Below are 20,613 nucleotides of genomic sequence, written 5' to 3'. Positions count from 1 at the left end.
AACCTGACTGAGCACGCACACATGCCCAATTATAAACAACAATTAGTTGCAATGTGTTTCACAACCAATCACATGATGAATGTTTAGCATTTTACTGCAGCATGAAGAGCACAGAGTCGCTGTCTGTTTTAAAACCCTTTAAAAGTGGCAAATCATTTGGACGATTATAATCATGTCCCATTTATTCGTCCTACACAAACAGATTATGAAAAAAAAATAAACGTTAAAGGAAGTCAAATAATGCACTGACAAATGGGACACTGACACTCTCTGATGCTATAAAAAAAGATTTAAAAACCGGTACTGGAGAATTTTGTTTTGTGCAGTTTGGTGTTAGTTGGAAAAACTGTTGTGCTTGATATCTGCATGTGACAGTGTGTGTGTGTGTGTGTGTGTGTGTGTGTGTTTGGGTGTGCTTGTTTTTCTATCCCGGTGGGGACTTCAACCTGAATGCACACTGACTCATGGGGACCCACGGTGTCATTGAGGTCCCCAAAGAAGCTTATAAATCAATGGAATATGATATAAATCATATGTTTGTTTTTTTGAAAATATAGAAAATATAGAATGTACAGTATAAAATCCATTACGTCTATGGAAAGTCCCCACAAAGATAGCAAACAAGACTGTCTCTGTGTGTGTGTGTGTGTGTGTGTGTGTGTGTGCAACTTACAGTCCTGAGTAGCCACATCTGAGTAAAGCTGGAGGTGGAATAGTGTGTGCCGTAGTGGAATTTGGGCACCTGATCGTCCTCCCATGATTCAAAACGTTCTGAGAAGAATGCAGCTCTCTTTGGGTTGAGTGCACCAATGGGCTGTAATGAGAAAAGACAACATTCAAGAAACAAAGCAATATACTGTGAAGTTGTATGTAAGAACAAGGTCTACAGGCATTAAATATGAGAAAATTAATGTTGGTGTGGGGGTAAAATAATAATGACAATCATTTATGTAAATTAATTTACTGCAGTTGTTAAGTTTAATCAATAATAGATTAATAAATAATAGGTTATTTTAAAGATCAATATCTGTGTGAAGCTGTGAATAATTACCTATATACACCTTTACACATTACCTATATTTACTATATTTCAAACAGTAAATGATGCATAATTACAAGCAACTAATCCAAACTAAACCCTAATCCCAACTCTACAGTAAGTACATGTTGCTAATAAATATTACTCAGTTACACTTAGCTGTATAATTAAACTGTAACAAAGAAACCTTAAAATAAAGTGTGACCAAAAGAATTGTGCCCATTTACTTTCCATTGAGTGTCACGTGATCCTTTGGAAATTACTCTAATATGCTGATTTGGCTCTCAGGAAACATTTCTTATTATTTTTAATGTTGAATATGGATGTACTGCTTAATATTTTTGTGTAAACAGTGATAAAAAAATAATAATACAAAATCCGGATTCTTTTAGAAATAGAAAGTTCAAAAGAAAAAAGAAAAAATCTGTGTGATTTTATGCATCCTTGCTAAATAATTAATTTGGAAAAGTAAGTGTACATTTGTGAATTCTTAATGGTGTTAACCATTAACAATAAAAGTTATTTTCAGAGTAAGGCAAGGGAGTTCATGAGGATGTTCATATGTGGCATTCCTATATGACTAATACTAATATAATCCTGTCCTGCATTGGGTTGTATCAAAAGTATTGATTAGCTAGTTTAATTTATTATTGATCTGAAGAAACCCAGCGTATGGAAGCAGGCCATTATTTAAATGCTCATTTATATGTATTGTTATTACCCTGCTGAGTCTTTATTACTCTTGAAAATGACTGCAGCTCTCTGTCCGTCTCTCATTCCTTAGTTTGATCAATAGTAACGGAATGATGAAGCTCCTTGAAATGACAGTGGGCAGGACAGATTGACCATCTCAATGTCTTTCTCATATCATAGCTCTATAATGAGGGCCCTCAGCTGTTTTTCTATTGATCACAATGGTGTTAGGACAATATGGGTGTGAAACCTGCGGTTGTATCTTTTAATGCTCCACTGTGCATACGTGTCCATGTGTGCCGGCATTTATGTGAGATTTACCACTGTGCAACAAGGCCAAGGGCTGTGGGTCTGAGGTTAATTATATTCCACTAATTCTAATATAATCGTGATTAAACTATGTCTTGGATTTAATTGGGATTTAAAAAGGAGCACGGTTTAATCAACATTTGATTGTAAATCATTAAAGCTTGTAATAATTGCCACTGAAATGTAATAGACTCATGCTGCATGGACTCAAATGCAATCCGTGTGTGTCTGTGTGTGTGTGCGTTAAAGTGGAATGCAGCCCTGGGCTGACAATGACACACGGTCTGCTCTCTTGTGGCAACTACGGTGAGAACACATACTGAATTAAACATTGCGCGATTTAACTGATTGATTGCGGTAATAACAGGACCCTCATTAAAGAAAGAAAAGGGTGAGCGGGATAAAAAACATCTCTATCATAGCTCAGAGTGTGCGTGAGTGAGAGTGTGTTTCTATGTGAATGTGTAAATTTGTGTGCATGTATACGAGTGTGTGTTCGTGCGAGCCCCTCGTGTTGTTTACGGCAGTAAATTACCGTCGGAGGCTCTCCAGTACAATAGGGTTTCATGACAGTGTCGTTCATCAGGGTTATCCCCATACCCCAGCGCAGTGTGATGGAGTGAACGCACACCACCGATCCTAATACGCTCTGGCAGCACTGCTGAATATTTCTCTAGTGACGGCTCAAATAAATGAGCTGCCCCAATGTTTTTAATTAGACTGCAAATCTGAACAGACTGCCAGTAGCTATCAGTATGCGGACTTCACCGTGCTGATCAAAATTCAGGCTTTCGAGGGGAATTCATGAATTGCGACTCATAGCTTTGTTTATTTGCGAACGATTTATTCAAATCAGGTAATAGCACAAACAAATTAGACAAAATAGTCCAAAAAAAATTGCACCCACTGTGATGTAAGCACCTTTATTGGCTCTTTAAATGCCAGAAGTGTGCTTCACTACATGGGTATATCCATGGTTCTAACATTTCTCAATCATTTGTAAAAAATTACTACTGCAATGATGAAAATGAATACAAACCATTCTTTTAAACTTCCACAGGTTGTAACAGTGCCGGGTAAATTGCGGCAGGCAAACATCACAGATATTTCCAAATAAATCCCAATATATCATAGAAAGAATGATAGTGACTTAACTTAAGCACTGAATATAAAAATATATATATATATATAAAATAAAATAAAATCACTGAAAGTGTTTTTTGTACTGAAACAGCATTTAAAAGTGCCATAATATGCTATAATACTAGATGAACCAATCCACTATGCTAAATGGCTAAACAAGCTGTTTTTTATCTACTTTCTCAATAAAATAAATGTGAGTGAATAAATAAACAAATGAAACTTTGGCATCAGAATTAGGAAGTTTCAATATATGGAGGAAAGCCTGAAGCATGTATTAGAGAAGGTGTGAATGTGTATCTAGAGCTCAGTTGAAAGGGTGTAAATGCTGTGATGCAAATCAATATGCCATTAACTACATCACTGTGAGGGTGTAGAAACAGGTCAATATATTCAGGTGTTATTTATGTTAATGTACAAATATAAAATTATGCCTTAGAAAGGACACCTTTTCTTTTTTTTCTGTTACTCCACTAGTATAGGATGTTACCCATCATATATTTCTTAATATACTGTGATACATTTACAATTTAACAATGGAAATCATATTATTTAAGTTTTCTGTTATCACAATATCACAATTAAAGTCGGCATTAAATGGAAATTCACCCTATTTTCTAAATGCATCTGAATGTTCTCATTATGAACGATTCAGCCATGCATGTTTCATTTTTTTTAACTTGTTATTTTTAATCAAACAGTCATAACTTCTCCAATCATTTAGTCCACTTAAATCAAGTTCCTTTCTCACAATCAACTGCAAATTCAAATTCAGATCTGCCTCCATCCAATCGACCACTGATGAACAGAGCTCCATCCACCTTTTTTTCTTCACGATAGTAAGTTTCACTTGGATGTACATAAGGTTGGGTAAAAAAAAACGTAACACACGCGACTTTAAGTGAACAAGGGATCTATTCCATTAGGTGAGCAGCTCACTCAGTTGTGTCAGTTTTGTTCTTTCTGGTTGCAGTGATAACTCCAGCTGTACCAGATGTCATGAAAAGGTTAGAGTTTATGATAAGAAAGCCAGCAGGGTCACAACGATGAGACAAAAGGAACATAAATTCATGAAGCACATTCTTCTGCCTGCAGGAAAGACAGTGCGTGTCACACAGCGTCTATGGCAATTTCACCCCGCTATGTAAAAGGTCCCACATGACCTGTTTCTATCAAAGCAGAGCTGGGATGTGGCATACGCAGACGACAAGCGAAAGCGGGAGGGGTTAAGGACAAAAAGAGGAAAGACGCACAGCTTATACAAGGTTCAGATGGCCTTCACAGGCGAGGCTGTGATGTCATGGTCCACTGGCCATACACTGATATTGCCTGTGTCAACAGCATGAATAAGGCAGTTGTAATAAAGATTGTTGAGATTTGCTGTTGTTCGCTACAGAGGGAGGGGTGGCAGATGAGGGGGCTGCTTTTGCTCGGCCTCCGTTTCTCCCTAAGGCTTGAAAGCTTGACTGAACATAAAGGCAAGGCTGTCAAAACTCGAGAGAGAGTTTGAGGGAGGGAGGGAAAGAGAGAGAAACAAAGGCGAGGGTGATGTATGATGGTTTATAGGTCTGTTGTCTTTTAACCTAGTGGGAAGAAGCCATTGCAAAGAAATGGCACAGGGGAAGAACAAATTAATAAAAAAAATAAAAAGATATGCCCCAAGCTGTGTGCTGGCCATTTTTATATCAATATGGTACAACATTATCCTATTCAAATCAATATGATAAACGAGGTAGGTCAAAAGTAATCTAAAAGTAATCAAAAAGTAGTCTGATTACATTACCTTAAATGTGTAATGTAATGGATTATGTTACTAACTAAAATTTTTGTCATGTAAATTGGAATCAGCAACCAATTTATAAGTAATATCCCCAGCATTGCATATGAACACCGGTAAAACGCAAATTATTTACATATGAACAACTATACAGATGTACAAATCTGTATGAATCCTTATTTATGAATATTTAAATAGTGGCATTATGATTCTATTGTATTTAACTGTCATAGCAATGGTATTATGTTTTCAGTCGCATTTATTAAACACAGTTTACTCATCTATTTAATATGAAATGATAACATTTTGTTCTGTTCTGTGTAACTTCTACTGCAAACTTGTTTCAAATGATTTACATAATGTTAAACAACACTACACTTTAAAACCTTAAAACGAATAGCATTTCTGTAGTTGTTTAACCATTATTTATCATGAATTAATTTATTTGTTAACACTAAGGGCATTTTCTCAGTATAGTATAAAACCATAAAATGCACCAAAATGCAACATAAACTCACAAATCACTCAATCACTCTATCACACTATTTGTGTTCTGTAATTGTGAGGAACAGACCCAAATTCAAGCCTTTATTCAGTGATCTTTATCTCCATTCTCTGCAGCGATCGTAAATGTCAAATCCCGCACTCCTTGTAAATTAAAAAAATTGCTGCCTCAAGAAGCTTTACGACATGTTTTACGGCAGTGATATCAAACGCTCACTGGCTCTCATCGGCTTTGTCACAGATTGCGACATGTTTTGACTGATGTGCATTTAAATGAGAAATGCGAGCCTTCACAGAGTGGATCGGGATAAGATTTTCAGCGATTAATAACTTAAATTCTGCTCTGTACCTCATACAAAACTATTGTATACCGCCAGAGAGGACTGCGACTGTAACACATCGTCATTTGGGCTACTTTAGTTACCGCTTCTGACATTTTTGCAATAAATAAATTATTGTGATTACATTTGTCTGTTATGCTTGTCTTTATAACTGTACATATTTTTAAGAAATGGTTATGGGTAGGTTTAGAGAGATAGGAGTGGGATTAGCAGTTCAAAATATATTTTTAATGCTGTTTTGTTACTGAAATTTTCATTTTCCTACACATTTCTGTCCATACATTTTATATATTCTTTTTATATTCTCTATAAAATGGTTATGTTTTGGGGTAGGGTTACGGGATGAATCTATAAAATGGTGGAAGGGCAATTATACACATTTATATATATTAGTAAATGTTTTGTTTCTTTAGCTGTAAGTACACAATAACGCTTACGTTTAAATACTGTCAATACATCCATATTGTACGTTTCAGAATCTATCCAAACATACACAAATGTAGGCTTTGTTTTGTTCCTGTAAAAGTTGTGTATTACCTACGTATTAACAATGAGACCAGGCTGCTACTCTAACAGAGGAAAACTTACAAGACACTGTTAGCTTGCTACACATACACATATTTTTTATACGATAGATGGATATGAGATAGATTAGTCTATTCACAAAGTTGATTAATTTTATATTATCCACTAGACAATATTGAAAATATTATAATTATATCCATTACATATTGCCCAGAACTATATATATATATATATACACACGCGCAGAAGATACAGATAGCATCTTACATATAAACCTCCACTGGAGAGCAATAAGTGAGCAATGATCTCAGACTGAAGACAGTAAGGGTGACTTCTGAAACATCACGGTTGTTTTTCCACAGAAATGTATCTTCCATTATCTCTCAGTCCTTTGTTTTCCTGCCTCTTAGAACTGATTTATTCTGCCATTTTGGGTCAGAGTGGACACACGTTCGATCATCTGAGCTCTAAAAGTAATCTTCTGTCCTCCCTCCATTGGCCACCATTACATGAAATTGATGGTCATTTTTGAGGCAGTGACTGGCAAGATTTCACAAGCACTTTTAAAGTGGAGTTTGAGGGTGGAGGCGTTTTAAAACACAACTTTTGTCCTGCAACTCAATTACCAAAATGGTGTAATGCAAGTAAAGAGCATTCTTTTGGAGGAGTGCCCCCCAGCACTTGACATGAAATATTTATTAGGTCTACACTGAGAAAGGAGCTCTTCAAGACACTGGTTTTAAGATACAAACATAAGTGAAATGCATTTAATTAAAATGATAATAACCATCATCATCTGGACAAAACAGATCAGACTGTAGCATGTTCTGACTAACCCTGGTTAATCACTGTCACTTCAGCAAAGCAGCTATTAGTAGTTCAGAGGTAAACCTGCTACACAACAATCGATTGCAATTAGACCAAGGTCAGGACCACAGAATGATCAACCAGGGGAACAACCTCGATTCACTGGCACAAGTAATTTATTCTGAGTCCTGATTCAGGAGAACACTGTACTTGTTTGAATAGCTGCAATGTGGATTAGGGGAAAGGCAACCAACATTTATGCTGGGACACACCAAGCGAGTGTGTGTCGGCGAGCATCTGTCAGGCTAGTTTTCGAAGTGTGTTCCACACATCGGCTCGCCTGGATGCCAGCCGAACTTAGCCCCGCCCACAAATTTTTTAGGTCAGGAAGTTCAGTCTGGACTTGATCCGTTGAGGATCTATTATGACAACAAAAGTTGTTTGGACCAATCAAATTGTCAGGGCGGGCTTTATACGATGATGGACAGATGATCAACAGTAACGTAATCATCCACGTCACCAAAGAGCGCTTGGGTTGAATTTGTTTATAACAAAGATGACTGCCGCTGGAGAATTGAGATTTCACGAGTTCACACTTACAAATAAGTCAGATAGAATAAATGCATATTTGGCGTGCTGTCCGAGGAGAGGCTCCAGGATCGGTATTCGGCCCGAACCCAAAGTACTCCCCCCGTATTCCAGGCTGTGGAAGAACAAGCCGAGAGTGAGTGGAGGGATGCTGAAAACTGTCAAGGAATGTTAGGTGAGTTGACAGAGGGAATAAATAAATGCTTCCTCTCATGCTGATAGGGTAGACATGGTAATTGTTTGATGACAAGTTGATTGGATTGATTATTTGAACGTGCTCCTCCCGAACTTTGTTTATAAAACATCATGTGTAGATTCCGCCATCGCGTCTGTTATAGAAGATATCGACCGCGATCAAGGCATTTGTCGATCGGAAACATGAATAAAAAACATACGTCACTTACTCTGTTGCTCTGATTGGTTGTAGGTCTATCCAATTGAGTGCAGAGGCATTTTCATTCCTGGTTCGGTTGAAACACGCCCCATAATCACAGCTCAATGCAGTATCAGACTCACATTCTGACTAGAATCTCAGTATGACGACGTCAGGCTACACATCGGCGGCAGTTTGCCTGATTCAGCATGTTGAATCGGCATTGGGGCCGTCGGTGAGAGTGGGACCTGATTGGTTGTTCAGTTTAACGAATGAGTCAGTGCATGAGAATTAAAGCGAAAGTAATGAAAGAGAGCAAGTAAGTCAAGACGTTCTAATGTTATGTTATCCAATCCAACCCGAGCATTCCAGAAGGTGAATTTTTTTTTTTAACAACATGAGCAGCTTAAAATGAAGAAAATGATCAACATTACTGATATTCAAAATGGTAAGCAAGCGCTGATCCTTTTTTCGGTTTCTCCTTTTGAATGACGAATATAGACTATTGATACCTGATATAGACAGTTAATTCCTTACACGCAGGTTCAGAATGCACGTACTAGTTTGCTTTGCAGTCAGTTGTAGTCTATGTTGTTTGTTCAAGTGCAGCTTTTTGGTCCATATGCAGTCGACGCGAGGCGACAATATCGTCGGTTTTCGTTGCCGCTAGTTCTTTGAAGATGGCTTGGTGTGTCCCAGGCTATATATTTACAGTGTTGTAATATGCTATATTATAATGTAAGACACAGCATATCTAATCTTATGTATCATATGTATGATTACACATTTATTATACAGTGGGGTTACTTGAACACCATATCAGCATTTTATAATGATTTCTGAAGGATCATGTGACACTGAGACTGGAGAAAAGATGCTGAAAATGAAAATTGAAAACTGAAAAATAGTCGTCTTGGTGATAGTAATAGTCTTGGTCATCCTTGGTGAGCACAAGATACTTACCGACTAGATAAGATACTTAGAACACTTACTGACTCCAAACTTTTCAACGTTAGTGTACATCTCATTTGCAGCCATTGAATTGTAGCAATTTTACTATATACGTATATCAGGATTATATCAAACATTGAGCCACCCTACTCTTCAGTATAAGCATCGACATGACTGGCCACTAAATCTCTGTATTTAAAAGAAATTAGTGTAAGAACAGTGCGTGTAATTGATACTGTTGAATCAGGAAGAGACAAAAAAAAAAAAAAAAACATTATTGGCCAAGGATATAAATCCTCCTGAGCTGCCTTCAAATGGTGTGATACAATTTAAGATACCTATGTATTGAGCGAGAGACTGAGAGAGACAAAGGCAGGTCTGGTGTTCCCAGCAGCGAGCTGTGTCAGTCTGTCTGTGTGGTTAGCTCAAGTACTACTATGCTCATTAATTAGCTCCTTAGGGAGGCTGGCTGGCTAACGGGAATGGGGGAGGAGGTGAGAGGCGGGATGTAGGGGGCTTCTGAGGGGTTGATTGAGGGGGAGAGGGGAGGAGGAGAGACACGGACCCATTATCTGACTTGTCTGCGGTTGAGGGTGCCTGGCATGAGGTGACGCGCACGCGGCCGCAAACGCTTTACTACATGTACGGTCAGACTCACAGCGATGAGTCTACAGCGGCAGTCATTCCCTCCCTCGCTAGACAGTTACGTCTGTCTATCAGGCTCAGATTCATCGTTAAAGCTGCCGGACGGGGTTTTCACTCAAATACTCCCGTGTATTCGTGTTTTCAAAACTTTACTTCAGACATGTCCTTCAGTCTCTGAAACTACAGGAGTTCTCTGAGGTTCAGGTTGTTGGCTCAGAGTGTTTGTGTGTGTGTCTATGTGGTCATGTGTTTACCTTGGACAGATCTCTGTAGTTACTGGGCAGGGTGAGATCGAGATCTTCACTGTCGTAGTTGGTGATTACCCAGGGGAACACAGGATACTGGTTCAGATCATTAAATGTACGACCTGAAACACAAGGAGTGTCAAAACACATTTCCTTGATTCTTGTTACCTTTATCATGACCATGATTTCACTTTGTCATCATGTCCCTTAATTACAGTCCTTTAAATAGAGTCACTGAAACACTAAATTATTATGCAAAGTTGTAAATGATACAAAGATTATTTTACGTTTTACAAGAAAAACTATTTCATATTTTCTACTTTAAAATTTTACATTTAATTCAATGCGTTACTTGTCATTTCTTTGTAATTGTCAATTATAATTAATTTACTAGCAATTTCTAAATGTGAAAATTGTTTCTACACCCATTATTTTTCAGTGTACCATGACTGGAGAAACGGGGCTTTTAGAGACGGGGCCTTTAGTATTTGTCCAAATTCCTTTCGTCTTTATTAGTTGTCTAACTCTATGTCCTAAAGACATGAGGATATTCCATTTGCAGGGCTTTGGTCCAATGAGGTTTCAGTGTGGGTGGGACTCTGTGGCCCAACACAGCAAAACAGAAACTCAGATTAACATGGAAGAGATCACTTTTGTCGCTGCTTGTGTCATACGGAGGTGTTATTCATTCATTAGTACATAAGCTGAGTTGATGTTTGGAGAATGTCTGGTGATGGTTAGCATTAAGGTATCATTGATTTTTACCTGAAATGGTGTTGAGGAACATGAGGTACTCAAAGTTGGAGATCTCTCGTCTTTGCCAACGCTGGGTCATGTTGGAGGCCTTGTAGAGCTGTTTCGGGCTGGCCAGAGAAATCCGTCTATCAGAGAAAGAAAAAACACATTCAGAAATTCAAAGAGTAATCTTAAATGTGCATATCTTTGCCAATCAGTTGATTTACAATATACCATTTAATGGCATTAAAATACATTTCAAATATAAGAAATCAAAATAAAGTATTTGTTTTCAGTACACATAAAATTCAGTAAATGGAAATTTTATCAATTTGATGGAAATATAGTAAGATAGTAAGAGAACCTCTAACTGATCTAGTAATCTGTTGACTAATTTCTTTATCACTCAGACAGAGAAAAGTCTCTTTTGTTTCAGCATCTAATCACTTTGACGATCGTGATTTTTGAATCCCATGTCACAGGCTTACAAATTGTAATTGTGTCAGTTACTTCAGAATTTTGTGATTGGCTTAAACATTTTTTACATGTACTTTACAGCAATGTAACCTTGTTAGTGCTCAAACAGTTATGAAACACTTCTCAAATCCTATGGCTATGTTACCACAATACATCAATTCGGGACTTTTACAGCATTTTGCTGGATTAAGAAGAAGTAACACAGCTAGAAAAGTTTCATTTCAACAACGGATTCCATTCACATAAAATCTCTAAATAGAAAAATACCTTTAAATCTATGGGAAATGGCTTTCATACAACATTAGCATAAATAATAGACACAATATGATTAGATTTTTTGCTCCAATGAAAACACTTACCATAAGAAGCCAATATTCAAATTCTAGAGCACTGATACAAACAGTGAAACATTCCAGTACTGTTATATGAAATACCGCTGAGCCAATCAGAATCAATACCAAAAAAACTCTTCTAGAATTCTGAATGCAGTATATCCTACATCCAAATTCAGACATGAACACAGACACACAATGGCATCATGGGTAATGTGGGAACCTGTTAAATGAACATGCACAGTGCAAGCAAATATGTGGACACTAAAATAAATGACTCTCCATCCAATTAAAACAAAGCGAAATTAGAGAATTTATCACTGTCACCCAGCGTGATTACAGTCATTAGGCCTCTCTGAAGTTTCCACTGCCCTTTACCCCTCCTAACACAGAGCGAAAGGGAAATGCCACACGAATGTTAGCAGAAGGGTATAAGTGAATTCATGGCGGGAGAGGGCGGTTTGTAATGGTCAGTAGCCACACAAAAACCTCTGACCAGTTAAGAGCCACCGAGAGCCATGTGAGGAATCAATATCCACTATATAATGTTACCCATTATGTTACCCTATAGTTATGTAGTTTCAGTGAATGTTAATAAGAACACTGATTTAGAAGGATATTGTTATGGAATTTCATAAATCTAAATCAACTTTTCTTTGGCTGAACTACAACTGCAGCAGTGTGTGTGTGTGTGTGTGTGTGTGTGTGTGTGTGTGTGTGTGTGTGTTTCCTGTGTTCCCAGTCTGCCCTGCAGGCTCTGCACTGGCCCCTGTATTTATTTCTCAGTTGGGGAGATAAATAAATGATGTGAATTGTGTTTGTGTGAAGGTAATTAGGCAGTGTTACAGCCACCCCCACACCATACACACATTAACACACAAACAAGCAGTGTTAGGCCAGATACATACTAAAGTCCGCAAACGTTGAAGCAAATGCTTGGCCAACAGATTTGCAAGTGCAGAACTGAGCGACCATGAGCAAAGATGGCAGAAAGTAGGGCTGTGTGGTAATTCAAAATCACGAAAGTGTGAGCACACGCAATTTCTAAACTGCAGAAAACATGATTTTTCCACTAGCTCCCTCAATGTACAACATGAATAGAGTGGGTTTAGTGTTACGACTTCGAAGAAAGCACAGAAACAGGGAAGGTGAATTCAAGGAAGGATAAGGACTTGGATTTTGGAATTTTGGATACAGGAGAGATGATGTATCATGGAGCCAGGTCATTTGCAAGGCCTGTTAAACTATAGTTGCGGCAAAACTGAAAACGCTATTCATATAGAATGCGTTTTTGCGGTTAAAAAATACAAGGCACTGGTCTAGAGACAAGTTGAACGCATGTCAAAAGACGCAAGCGCAATGGTTAAAGACATCTGTCTAGCGCATGTTTAAAAACACATTCTGAACCAGGGGAACAAAAATATAGCATAATACAGGCATTTGCAAACTGCACAACATATGAAAAGAGTTCAAAATGGCATAAAGAAATAATCGATGCCATCACATATTATTTATGCAAAGCTATGGTGCACACAAATATCGTCAATAAAGCCGGCTTCCTAATAAAATGATACAGTGCTGGTCAGAATTATTTGCCCCCTTGGTAAATATGATCAAAGATGGCTGTAAAAAATGAATCTGCATTGTTAATCCTTTTGATATTTTATTAGAAAAATTTGCAGAAATCTAACCTTTCACTGAAGTAAAAGAATTGAAAGTGAGGGGGAAATCACATTATGAAATAAATGTTTTTCTCCAAAACACGTTGGGAACAATTATTTGCCCCCTTTTATTAAATACTTTTTGCAACCTCCTTTTCCAAGATAACAGCTCTGAGTTTTCTCCTATAATGCCTGATGAGTTTGGAGAACACCTGACAAGAGATCAGAGACCATTCCTCCATACAGAATCTCTCCAGATCCTTCAGATTCCCAGATCCATGTTGGCGCTTCTTCTCTTCAGTTCAGCCCACTCATTTTCTATAGGGTTCAGTGTTTGCTCTGTCTGTTCAGTGTCTTTCATCTAACCATAGAATCCGTCCTGTTTGAAGTTCCAGTAGTGTCAGTTACTTTTCAAACATTCTATGGACAGATAAAAAAAAATAAAAAAAAAACACTTGGCAGCAAACACTTAAGATGGGTTTGGTGCACACAGGGATAAAAAAGTACCCCATGTGTAAAATGAAATACTCTGCTGTATCTTTAATGCTGTGGGTCTAATTTTCTGCCAGAGGTCCTGGACATCTTGTTCAGATACATGGCTTCATGGATTCGATCAAATACCAACAGATAAAAAATAATACAAAAACAAACATCAAAACGTCAAAACAAAAATGGGTCACTGAGCACAAAACCAAGCATCTGCAATGGCCATCCCAGTCCCTGACCTGAACCCTATAGAAAATGAGTGGGCTGAACTGAAGAGAAGAAGCACCAACATGGATCTGGGAATCTGAAGGATCTGGAGAGATTCTGTATGGAGGAATGGTCTCTGATCTCTTGTCAGGTGTTCTCCAAACTCATCAGGCATTATAGGAGAAAACTCAGAGCTGTTATCTTGGAAAAAGGAGGTTGCAAAAAGTATTTAATAAAAGGGGGCAAATAATTGTTCCCAATGTGTTTTGGAGAAAAACATTTATTTCATAATGTGATTTTCCCCCCACTTTCAATTCTTTTACTTCAATAAAAGGATTTTTGCATTTTTTTCTAAATAAAATATCAAAAGGATAAACAATTTTTTACATATATCTTTGATCATATTTACCAAGGGGGCAAATAATTCTGACCAGCACTGTACATACAAGTATGTAAGGAAATATTGTTTCAAAATCGTGGTCAAAACTGAAATAGCATCTCTTCGTTGTGGCAACCCCCTCTCTCCATATTAAAGTAAGTATTTCAAGTAGTTCATAGGTTGCACTACTCCAAGACTAGACTGAACAAATTATTTCCTGCTGTTTCCCCCACTTGTGATAAATGAAAATCAGCTAATGGAACTCTTGGGCATCTTTTCTGGTCCTGCTCTAAGCTCACAAGATTCTGGGTTGACATTTTTAGTTTGTACAGTGCTGTTTATTATAGACATCTGGTTCCTGACTGTCTCTTAGTGATACTGGGCTGCTCCAACGGTTCTTTGGCTCTTCCATCCGCTTTACAACAAGCCCTCATGTTTGGTATGACCATTGCAAAACGGGTTATCCTAAAGTGGAAGTCAGCTTCCCCTCCTTGCTTCAAGAGGTGGCTTAATGATATGGTTTCCTGTTTACACCTTGAAGAAATTCGGTTTTCTATGTCTAACTATCGAGATAAGTTCAAGAAGATATGGGGCCCTTTCATAGAATATATCAGGAAGGATAGACCACAAACTGGGACCTAAATGCATTGTATTGTCTTTCTTTTAATTTTTTTTTAACTTTGGACAGTTATCCTTACAGAGACTTTGCCACTCCCCTTCGGCTCAGGCCTCCTTGACTCAATCTGTGTGAGTGGACCTTTTGGGACATCTGTTCACTGAACGGACATGTGTATTTATACTTTTTCCTTTCTATATAATGTGCTGGCCTTTCTATATAAAGTGCTGGCTTTATGTGATTTTTTTTTTTTTTTTTTTTTGTGCCTTAATTGTCTGATTTACTGCCTTTTTTCTGTTTGTTTTGTATTATGTATGTAAAAAATCTGCATAAATAAAATTTACAAAAAAAAACAAAAAAAACCAACCTGAAATAGCAATTTTGATCAAAACATCGTGATAGTATTTTTTGTCCATATCGCACAGCTTATCACATACTTCCAGGAGGTCCCGCACAAGTATCAGTGAGATGAATGTGAATGGATAGCTTTCTGCAGGTATTATAAAGAGCTGAAATACAGAAAATACCTGGTCTGAGGAAGGCCAAAATTCGTTCCGACTCCAACTCTGGGGAGACAGTGCACCACCTTTTTCACTGTAGCCGAATCTGGGAAGTTGAACATGATCGCCGCTGTAGGGAGGAATGAGAATTTAACACACTTCATTCACTGTGTGTAAATAAATAGTAGAATTTCTGTTGAACTGTTTTAAAGAAGTCATGTTAAAAACTGAAATTTGTAAAACATTTTTTAAAGAAGCTACATGCAACTTTTCCCCCAAAATAAACGTAACAATAGCCTTTTTATTTGACCAATTATGACTCAAACATCTCCTGATGAGCATACTGACACCTTGTCAGCTCACAGTGGGTGCACCTATAAGCCTGTATCCTATTTTTCCTATTTTCTGTTGGGTCGGATTTTTCGCGCGCTGTCTGCGGATGTGACGTCAAGCGCGTTCATGTTAAACGTTTCAGATCACTCTGCCACCACCGCTAGTCAGCAAACAAACTTAGTTTCTCAAACAATATATGTATTTGACTTTTCTTACCTCTGTAAACATAATGTTGACTTCTTTGCAGCGGATGACTTGTGAAGTGTGCACGTACGAGAGCGAGCAGAAAGGAAGAGCAGTTCCGTTTTTTGGCCACAGGTGTCAGTCACGAGTTTAAATTTCAGAAAATCGCATGTAGCCTCTTTAAAGGGCCTATATGCAACTTTTTCCCCAAAATAAACGTAACAATAGCCTTTTTATTTGACCATTTATGACTCAAACATCTCCTGATGAGCATACTGACACCTTGTCAGCTTACAGTGGGTGCACCTATAAGCCTGTATTCTATTTTTCCTATTTTCTGTCGGGTCGGATTTTTCGCGCGCTGTCTGCGGATGTGACGTCAAGCGCGTTCATGTTAAACGTTTAAGATCACTCTGCCACCACCGCTAGTCAGCAATTAGCCTTAGTTTCTCAAACAATATATGTATTTGACTGTTCTTACCTCTGTAAACATAATGTTGACTTCTTTGCAGCGGATGACTTGTGAAGTGTGCACGTACGAGAGCGAGCAGAAAGGAAGAGCAGTTCCATTTTTTGACCACAGGTGTCAGTCGCGAGTTTAAATTTCAGAAAAACGCATATAGGCCCTTTAAATTAAATAATTAAATGCATAATTTTAATTTAAAAAAAAATAGAGGTCAACTTAATGTTAGTAACGTTTTTTGTTTTTTCAATAAATTAATAATTGTTTTTTGGAACTCTGGAGTTTTAAAACATGTTTTCTATAGTCTCTCCTCAAAAAATACATTTTGATGAGCCCTTTAAGATTTTCCAGAACAGCAAGTGATCAGAGCTTACTCCTGTTGGCCATGAAGACTTCCAGCGCTGTGTTCTGTAGCAGATATCGGCGAGAGAAAATCGCTCTGATCTCTGTGAACTGCCATTTCCCATGCAAACCCTCTGTGTAGGCTACAATCTGTTCAGGAGACACAAACAAAGACAACTGATCAGAGAAAATATAAAAAATAAAGGGAATATGAGTAAGAAAACAGCAGGGCAGAGGGAAGGTTTTAGTTCATTTATCACCCACAGCTCATGCTCAGGGTTGCAGTGCAGGATTAATGTGTATTATTGATCAGTCCTCATGAAAAAGAGATGCTTTAAGCGCTAAAATGAGCCCTATTCAGACACACACTAAAGGGGAGCATGAAGGCCACAGTTCACTAAAAGGTAATCAGTACCAAGAGAACTGGAAATCTATCAGTATTTGCCCTTCATGTTAGTGTGAGCGAGAAATGGTTTTATCATGTGTTGCTGCTGCACAATCATCATACTTCATTGTCCAGAAAATACAAGAAATATTAAAAACAATTGTTCAGAAAGCGCAAGAAATGTTGAAAACAAAATGCTAGAAAATATTATTATTAATTTATACATTTCTACATATAAATTGTACATTAATTTATATAAAAACAATGCATAAATAGTGCTCAGATTTTTTTTTTTTTTAGAAAAGGGACAGATAATACACTTCTTTTTTCTTTTTGCTGATGTCACATTTTACAATATGTTGCTGCAGATATCTGTTTCTTTACCTCCACATGCTCAATATTTTCTCACATTTCTAATTTAGCTTTATTACAGACTGGTTATTAGGAAAGAAGAGGAGAAAGAGACCACCACACCTGATCTGTGGGGCTCTGATTAGGGCGGATAAACAGCTGAGTTTATCAGGCATTCAGATCTTCCAGTAGCAAGGCTAACACAGATATGCACTCATTAATGAGAGAAAGGGAAGAGGATGGAAGAAGAGAGAAAGAGAGGGCATCAGCTGTGCTGTGTGCTGCGAGCAATGTCACTGCTCCTGTCTGCTCTGCAGACTCACTTCAAAGTCTCCGGAGTTCAATTAAATGTGGATTAAGGTCGTTCCACCGCCCCGGTAACGCTGCCGTTCGCCACCGCAAACTCCCTGACAAGCGGCATGCGAGATGGCCCTGCTCTTCTATTTATCTTCCTCATCTCCCCTCTGTCAGGCAGTTGGTATGGAAACCGCACCATTAATGTGATATCTGATGCACTACCTAACCAAGGTATCATGGAGAAGTTTGAGCATGGAGGAGTTTATTACAGCTGAGAGATTACGGACAGGGTCATAAAGATGTAATCCACTTGCACAAGTGTAATCGAGGAACTTCATCTGAAGGATCTGTCTGTTTGCATTGTGTATTAGCAGCAGCTGCGATGGACTGGTAATGAAATTAACCCCATGTAAGGAGTGTTAATGCTGCAAGAGTCCCCCAACCACCCACACACCCACCCACCCACCCACCACTCAACACAACAGCATAATATAACACACACTTCACGACCTGATCATTACCTGCCATTCTAAATGGAAGGAGTGAAAAGAGTCAAAGCAAATATAAACGATTAAGCATGGGTATTAAGTGGTTGTTTAGAGGCCTAAGTCAAAAGAGCCCACCTTCAAGTAGGGATGGACCAGTATTCAAATTCTAGCCAATACAGCTGATAAATATTCAGAGAATTCGGAAAAATAGTTTCCACAAAATTCTAAACCGTTTTTAACATTGATTATAATAATTATATATACCAAATCAGCACTTACTGATTGCTGGTTTCAAATCAGTGTTGTGATGCTTAAATTAATTTAGAATAGTGTACTTAAAAGGTAAAATCTTTGTCATAGTCTTGTGCTATTGCAAGTATATGTTAGATAATTGCAGTAGTAATCAAAAATGCGCAAATAGTCAAAATGAGTGAATACAAAACAATTAAATATCCATTATTTCTGCATCACTGAAAACAACAGATTGTACATAAAAATAAAAGTAGCTCATTGCTAATTATTTTCAGATGAAAGTCACTTGAAAGGGGCATCTGGAGATGAACATCAGCCCATAAAATCTTGCTGACTAAAAAGATGACCTTTAACCTGTGCTTCATTCCATCTCTATAGCAGAACTTCAATAGTTCACACTTTATCTTGCTCCTGTCTTCTCAAACCCAAAGGAATAAAGCATTGATGCAGTGCCTTGGCTTGACATGCTGTAGATTGATATGACAGTCTGTTGTGCATCTAATATCATATTTTGTCTTCATGTACCTCATGTACTAGCCTTGTAATTAACTCTCTCGGTTTTCTTGATTGTTGTCCGAAAATCTGCCTCTCCAAAAAAGTTGCACACTATAATATTGAGTTGGAACGCCTTTAGCTTTGATTACAGTGTCCATTTCTGGTGGCATTGATGCATAAGGTTGTCGAAACATCATAACATCTATTTCAATCAAGAGTTGCATTAAGTTTTGGCCAAGATATTGCATTGACAATGGGAGAGTCTAACCACTCTGTAAAGTCTACTCCAGCACATCCCAAAGACTTTCAATGGAGTTATGGCCTCTGTGGTGGCCAAATCATGTGTGAAAATGATTCCTCTGGCTCCCTGTGAAAACCACTTTCACAATTTGAACCCATTGAATCTTGGCATTGTCCTCCTGGAATATGGCAAGGGGATACATCTTCCAAAATGTCTGTTTAAGAAATGAAAAGCTACACACTGCATCAGTTAGGGTTAAAAGAATTGTTGCCAAACATATAACATGCCAGAAACATATTTATAACTGTAATAATGATCCAATGCACACAGTGCCTTTTTTTGTCATTTAGACGTTTAAAGCCACTTTAAAATACTTTTCTACAGATATAAATTAATTGTTTATTCCATTTTGTCTATACTTGTTCTGGATGAAATGTTCTCCCATTTATGCCAAAAATAAATCTAATTTCAAGGCCATGATACTGATGCCAAACAGACAACAAAAGGTTGAAGTCGAAATGGGAATGTGTATGTATGCGTGTGTCATTTCAAACCGCTCAACCTGTTAGGATCAAGAGGCAGCAAGTCATTTCTGAGTGCTGTCATTTGTCTCTGTCAGCCGCTGAAACGAGTCTGAGATGAAGAGGGACACATCTCTCAAACAGACATTCTGCCCTCTGCCAAAGGACCCTGTGCGCGCAAACGACATCCTCCAAGCGACACACACACCAGGGACCAGTGCTCGAGAGCATGTGCTCCGTCTCTGACAGAATTGAATGAAATCTAATTGAAAATACCCCCCCACCCCACGCCAAAAAAAAGAAGGGGGGGGGAGGTAGCGGGAGAGAAAAAAGCTAAGATAGCAAGTGTGAGACAGAGAGCGAGTGAACTATCCAGCGCTCTCTCAGAAAGATAAATGAGTCTCTGAATAGCAGTCTCTGTTGGGCAAAGTGTGCACTTGTGTTTGAGCTGTGATAAGGGCGTTCGCAGTGAGGAAAAGGAAACGGCTCTCCTGCCGCTGACAGAATCCCCATCCTCACTTAGAAAATATGTAATAAACGAGCATTATAACGCTCAATTTGAAGCTTGGCAACCGATGGCATACAATTACATGTGTGTGAGAGAGTGCACTCATACTCTCAGATGTTGGCTTTTAATGTGCCAATGCATCTGCAGAGCAAAATGAGGTGATTGAAGTTCAATTTGTATGCTGTTATTAAGTGTTTCCGCCTGGCTGAGTGTGTTAAAGATTGCGAATGGGACATTTATTATTACCTTTTGGTCAAATGAAGTGGCCTGGGCGATAAGGTGATGAAATTAATGAGGAGGAGGAAGTGGGTGATCCATCAACATCAACATTCAAAGCCGAGTGCACTGGAGATGCAATATTGGAAAACTTGATAGAATTCATGGGAATAAAAGGGAGGAGATATTGGAGAGGGCCTGCTGTTTC

At 38.2% G+C, this 20,613-nt stretch overlaps 1 protein-coding gene across 6 annotated transcripts in view; it reads right to left on the bottom strand.

Annotated features, from left to right (window-relative positions):
* The window catches only part of lrba (LPS-responsive vesicle trafficking, beach and anchor containing), a 266,377-nt gene that overhangs the window by 61,515 nt on the left and 184,249 nt on the right, over window positions 1-20,613 (bottom strand). For all 6 annotated transcript variants that reach the window (XM_084095942.1, XM_084095944.1, XM_084095945.1 and 3 more), the window contains exons 40-44: window positions 16,684-16,801; window positions 15,358-15,460; window positions 10,703-10,818; window positions 9,947-10,059; window positions 674-814 (exon numbers count right to left, since the gene is read on the bottom strand). In XM_084095942.1, the coding sequence (XP_083952068.1) occupies window positions 674-814; window positions 9,947-10,059; window positions 10,703-10,818; window positions 15,358-15,460; window positions 16,684-16,801 (591 nt within the window). The remainder of the gene's footprint in view (window positions 1-673; window positions 815-9,946; window positions 10,060-10,702; window positions 10,819-15,357; window positions 15,461-16,683; window positions 16,802-20,613) is intronic.

This window comes from Abramis brama, assembly GCF_963993115.1.
Source record: "Abramis brama genome assembly, chromosome: 2".
NCBI classification, from domain to species: domain Eukaryota; kingdom Metazoa; phylum Chordata; class Actinopteri; order Cypriniformes; family Leuciscidae; genus Abramis; species Abramis brama.
This window is presented reverse-complemented; position numbering and strand designations above follow the sequence as displayed.